General features: G+C 51.4%; 1 protein-coding gene across 1 annotated transcript in view; it reads right to left on the bottom strand.

The window, feature by feature from the left end:
• The window catches only part of LOC113800182 (uncharacterized), a 302,541-nt gene that overhangs the window by 15,715 nt on the left and 281,826 nt on the right, over positions 1–5,000 (bottom strand). The window contains exon 6 of the mRNA XM_070142055.1: positions 4,411–4,570. Within this exon, the coding sequence (XP_069998156.1) occupies positions 4,411–4,570 (160 nt within the window). The remainder of the gene's footprint in view (positions 1–4,410; positions 4,571–5,000) is intronic.

Consider the following 5,000-nt stretch of genomic DNA (forward strand, 5'->3'; position numbering starts at 1 on the left):
TTTGTACACTAATACCTTCCCTTCATTCTGTTTAAGAGAGATAAACAAGGCAATTACATCAGCGGAATAGAGAGATAATAAGCCTAATGCAAACACTTGACCCCGTGACCTGACATATCGGATAGATTAAAAGCCTTATCCACCTCCTCATTATCACAAGACCAGCTAACGAGTATCACCCAACGACCCCATTACCGCTTGATCGTAACCGTTACCGTATTCAATGACGTCACACAACACCCCCCCCCCTCAAAAAAAAAAAGAAAAGAAAAAAAAAAAAACAGTCGTCCATTAGGATTACCTGCTCATTACCTGCCACTAGTAATTAGATCCTCTTTTAAACGGACGCAGCGACAACGGTCTCGACCCGCAGCGTAATAGCACGTCGTTAAACAGGCAATTAGCTCGTTGTCAATGCTAATAACACAGTCAGCGCTCGAAAGAATGGGGAGGGAGGAGAGAGAGAGAGAAAAAAAAGAAAAAAACTCACACCTGTTGAAGTATTTGAGATCATCAAGTCACGAAGGAAAAAAAAAAAAAAAAGGGGGGGGGGGGTGCAGGTAATGAATACTGGGACTAATTAATGAGTTAATTTGGGGTGTCTGTTCATTCTCCTATCGCGGGCTGCACGCTTGCAAACGCTTATATTGAGGCCGTTATTTGTTTTTTTCTTTCTTTCTCTCTTTGGAGTCGGGTTGGGGTTTGGCTGTTTAGTCCTGCCCTGTTTTATTCTTTCTGTTTCTATTTCTCTCTATCTCTCTCTTTCTATGTATCTCTCTCTCTCTTTCTCTATCTCCATCTCTTTCTTTCTCTCTCTCTTTCTGTTTCTCTCTATCTCTCTCTCTTTCTCTTTCTCTCTCTCTCTCTTTCTCTTTCTCTTTATCTCTCTCTCTCTCTCTCTTTCTCTCTATCTCTATCTCTCTTTCTGTTTCTCTCTATCTCTCTCTATCTCTTTCTCTCTCTCCCTGATTCCCATTCCAATTCCCACTTCTTCTCACCACTCCAACACCCACACAAACACAATCTCGCTCCCACTCTCGCACTCACTCCCATTCCACCCCCCTTTTGCTGCCATTCTCCTCTCCCTCTCAATCCACTCCCACTCCTAATCCCACTCTCGCATCCACTCCTACTTCTACTCTCTCTTTCGTCCTATTACCACTCCCGACCTCTTTTCCTACACCTCTATTTCTGTCACTCCCATTTCTACGTACATTCTCGCCCTACTCCTACTTCCAGTTTCTTTCCCCACACCAATCTCCATTCCCTTTCACGCCCCCACTCCCACTCCCACACTCTTTCTCGCCCCCAACATTCAGTCCCACTCTCATTCTCGCTCCCACTCCCACTCTCACCCCCCATATCCACTCCCATTCCCATTCCCGACCCCATTCTTACTCTACCGTTTCCACTCTCGCCCTCAACCCCCCACTTCTATTCCAATTCCCACACCTATTCTTACTCCCACTCCTACTCTTACTCACTCTCCCTCATCTCACCCCAGCTCCCACTCCCAGCCCCACTCTCACCCTCACCCCCATACCACTCCCATTTCCCCTCTTTCCCTATCACTCCCTCTAGCCCTCAACCCCCACTCCCACTCCAATTCTACTCTTACTCCCACTCTCCCCCTCTCGCCCCCACTCTCACCTTACCCCATAACCACTCCCATTCCCACTCATGCCCTCAACCCCCACTCTACTCCAATTCCTACCCTTACTCCCCCTCTCACTCCCGGCCCCACTCTTACCCTAACACTCCCACTCTCGCCTTCATCCCCCACTCCTACTCCAATTCCTACTCTTACTCCCCTCCCATTTTCCCCCTCTCACCTCACCCCCATAACCACTCCCATTCCCACTCGTGCCCTCAATCCCCCACTCCTACTCCAATCCCTACTCTTACTCCTCCTCTCACCCCCGGTCCCACTCTTACCCTAACACTCCCACTCTCGCCTTCAACCCCCCACTCCCACTCCAATTCTTACTCTTACTCCCACTCTCCCACTTTCACCCCTACTCTCACCTCACCCCCATAACCACTCCCATTCCCACTCATGCCCTCAACCCCCACTCCTACTCCAATTCCTACCCTTACTCCCCCTCTCACTCCCGGCCCCACTCTTACCCTAACACTCCCACTCTCGCCCTCAACCCCCACTCCTACTCCAATTCCCACTCCAATTCCTACTCTTACTCCCCCTCTCACCCTCTCACCGCCCTCCCCCACTCTCGCCTTCATCCCCCCACCCTACTCCAATTCCCACTCCAATTCCTACTCTTACTCCCACTCCCCCTCTCACCCTCTCGCCCCCCTCCCCCCCCCCCTCGCCCTCCCCCCCCCACTCCTACTCCAATTCCTACCCTTCCCCCCCCCCCCCCCCCCCCCCTCTCGCCGCCCCCCCCCCCCCCACTCTAATCAAACAGCGATCACAAATGATTGGACGTTATAGGTTTTGCGCCAACAGAGAGAGACAAAGTTACTATGCACGGTCATGGGATTCCCAAACGATAGCATATGCATTCAAACGCACGCATAAATACTCGCTGATGGATATGAAAATAAATGAAAAAAAGAGAAATTCAACGAAATTCAACGAAATTCACTCCCTATGATGATTCATTCTCTCTGTTTGTCTCTCTATTTGTTTCTTATTCTGTCTCTCTTTGTCTCTATTCTCTTTTTCTCTTTGTCTCTTATTCTCTCTCTCTGTCTCTATTCTCTTTTTCTCTTTGTCTCTTATTCTCTCTCTCTGTCTCTTATTCTCTCTCTTATTCTCTCTCTCTCTCTCTTTATATATTTCGTTATTTCAAAATCATCCGTTCATTCATCTGGTCTATAGTTATTGACGTTCGAATTACTGTACATTCGGTTCTGTGTGATTAGTCTGTCTGTCTGGCTGCGTGTGTGTGAATTTATTTTCTATGCGTTTTTAATTATTTATATATTCTAGAAGTTGATTTACTTTCTTGGTCATTAACATAAAAAAATATTGATGTTTAGTTTTCATTATCCACTTCAGTTTTAATTACTCCTTTCGTCATATAATTCATGTCTCGGATTTAATAAAATATATATATGGTGGTTCTTCAACTAACTAGGAGCGAGAAGGGGGGGGGGATTGAACTATATTTATAATTCTTGCAACATGTGATGCTGTGTAATCATACCGTTAATAGAGATTGGAAATGATTTTTAAAACTCTCTCTTTAGATTGAAGAAAGAGATCAAATCCTTCCTGGAACGATGCTAAGGAGATTACGAATGTCAGATCTGTATCCTCTGTCAGTACACTCTGTATCCTTGGAGTGATTTAAGAGTGACTCACCTTGACTCACCTACAGGACGCGGGTGAGTAAGTGCGCGTAAGGAGGGACGGGTATCACGAATGCGTACTCACAACCCGGGATATTCACTTAACCCACTCCCTCCTTTTCCCCACCCACCCCTTGCTCTTCCCCAACCCAAACCCTCCTCTTCCTTCATCCCCCCACGAATCCCTCCTTTTCCCCTACCCAAACCCAACCCTTAACGCCCCCCATCCCTTACCCAAACCCCCCAACCCTCCCCCACCCCAAACCCTTACCCCCTCTTCCCTCCATCCCCAACCCTCACCCCCTACCTCTTAACCTCCCCACCCCCTTGACTCACCAGCAAAGTGTGATGTCACCCCCCCGACTCACCAGCAGAGTGTGATATCACCCCCACCCAATCCCTCCCCCACCCCTCAATCCCCTTGACTCACCAGCAGAGTGTGATATCACCCCCCACCCCCACCCCCACCCCCTTAACCCCCCACCCCCTCGACTCACCAGCAAAGTGTGATATCACCCCCACCCCTACCCCTTACCCCCCACTCCACCCCCTTGACTCATCAGCAGAGTGTGATATCACCCCCATCCCCACACCTACCCCTTACCCCCCACCCCCACCCCTCGACTCACCAGCAGAGTGTGATATCATATCACCCCACCCACCCCATAACTTCACCCCCACCCCTTAACTCACCAGCAGAGTGTGATATCACCCCCCACCCCTCCCCTTAACCCCCTTAACCCCCCCACCCCTTCGACTCACCAGCAGAGTGTGATATCACCCCCTACCCATCCCCTTAACCCCCCCCACCCCCTTAACCCCAACCCCACCCCCTCGACTCACCAGCAGAGTGTGATATCATCCCCCACCCCACCCCTACCCCACCCCTTAAATCCCCCCAGCCCAACTCACCAGCAGAGAGTGATATCACCCCCATCCCCATCCCATAACCCCCACCCCCTCGACTCACCAGCAGAGTGTGATATCACCCCCCCTCCCACCCCCCCCCCCTTAACTCACCACCAGACGATGATATCACCCCCCACCCCCATCCCCTTAACCCCCACCCCTTACCCCCCCCCCCCTTCGACTCACCAGCAAAGTGTGGGGACGTTGCGGTTCTTCTCCTCGTCGTCCAGCGTGGCAACGGCGTCGCTGATGTGGTTGAGATCAGCTGTTTTCTGGTGGTAGATCTCGGAGCAGTGGTTGTACTCCGAGTTGACGGTCCGCATGCAGGGGGCGTGGCGGATGTACTCTGCGGAGGGGGAGAAAGGGGGAGAGGTGAGTGAGTGGTGGTTGAGAGAGAGGGTCGGGGGGTGGGGGGTGAGAGGGAGGGAAGGGTGGGAAGAGGAGAGGGGGAAGGGAGGAGAGAGGAGAGGGGTGGGGGTCAGAGAGGGAGAGGGAGGGAGAAAAGGAAGGTAGTAAATGATGGTTGAGTGAGGAGGGTGGGGGAGTGGAGAAGGAAGGAGGAAGTGGGAGGAGGAAGGGGAAAGGGAGAGGGTGAATGATGGTTGAGAGAGGGTGTGGGTGGGGGAGAGGTAGAGGAGGTAGGGTGGGAAGGGGAGGAGAAAGGGAGAGTGAGTGAATGATGGTTGAGAGAGAGGGTGGGGGGGTGGGGAGAGAGGATGGGAGGGAGGGTGAGGGAGGGAGGAAGGGAGGGAGGGGGAGGAGAGAGGAGAGGGAGG

Source organism: Penaeus vannamei, chromosome 28 (genome assembly GCF_042767895.1).
Source record: "Penaeus vannamei isolate JL-2024 chromosome 28, ASM4276789v1, whole genome shotgun sequence".
NCBI classification, from domain to species: Eukaryota; Metazoa; Arthropoda; class Malacostraca; order Decapoda; family Penaeidae; genus Penaeus; species Penaeus vannamei.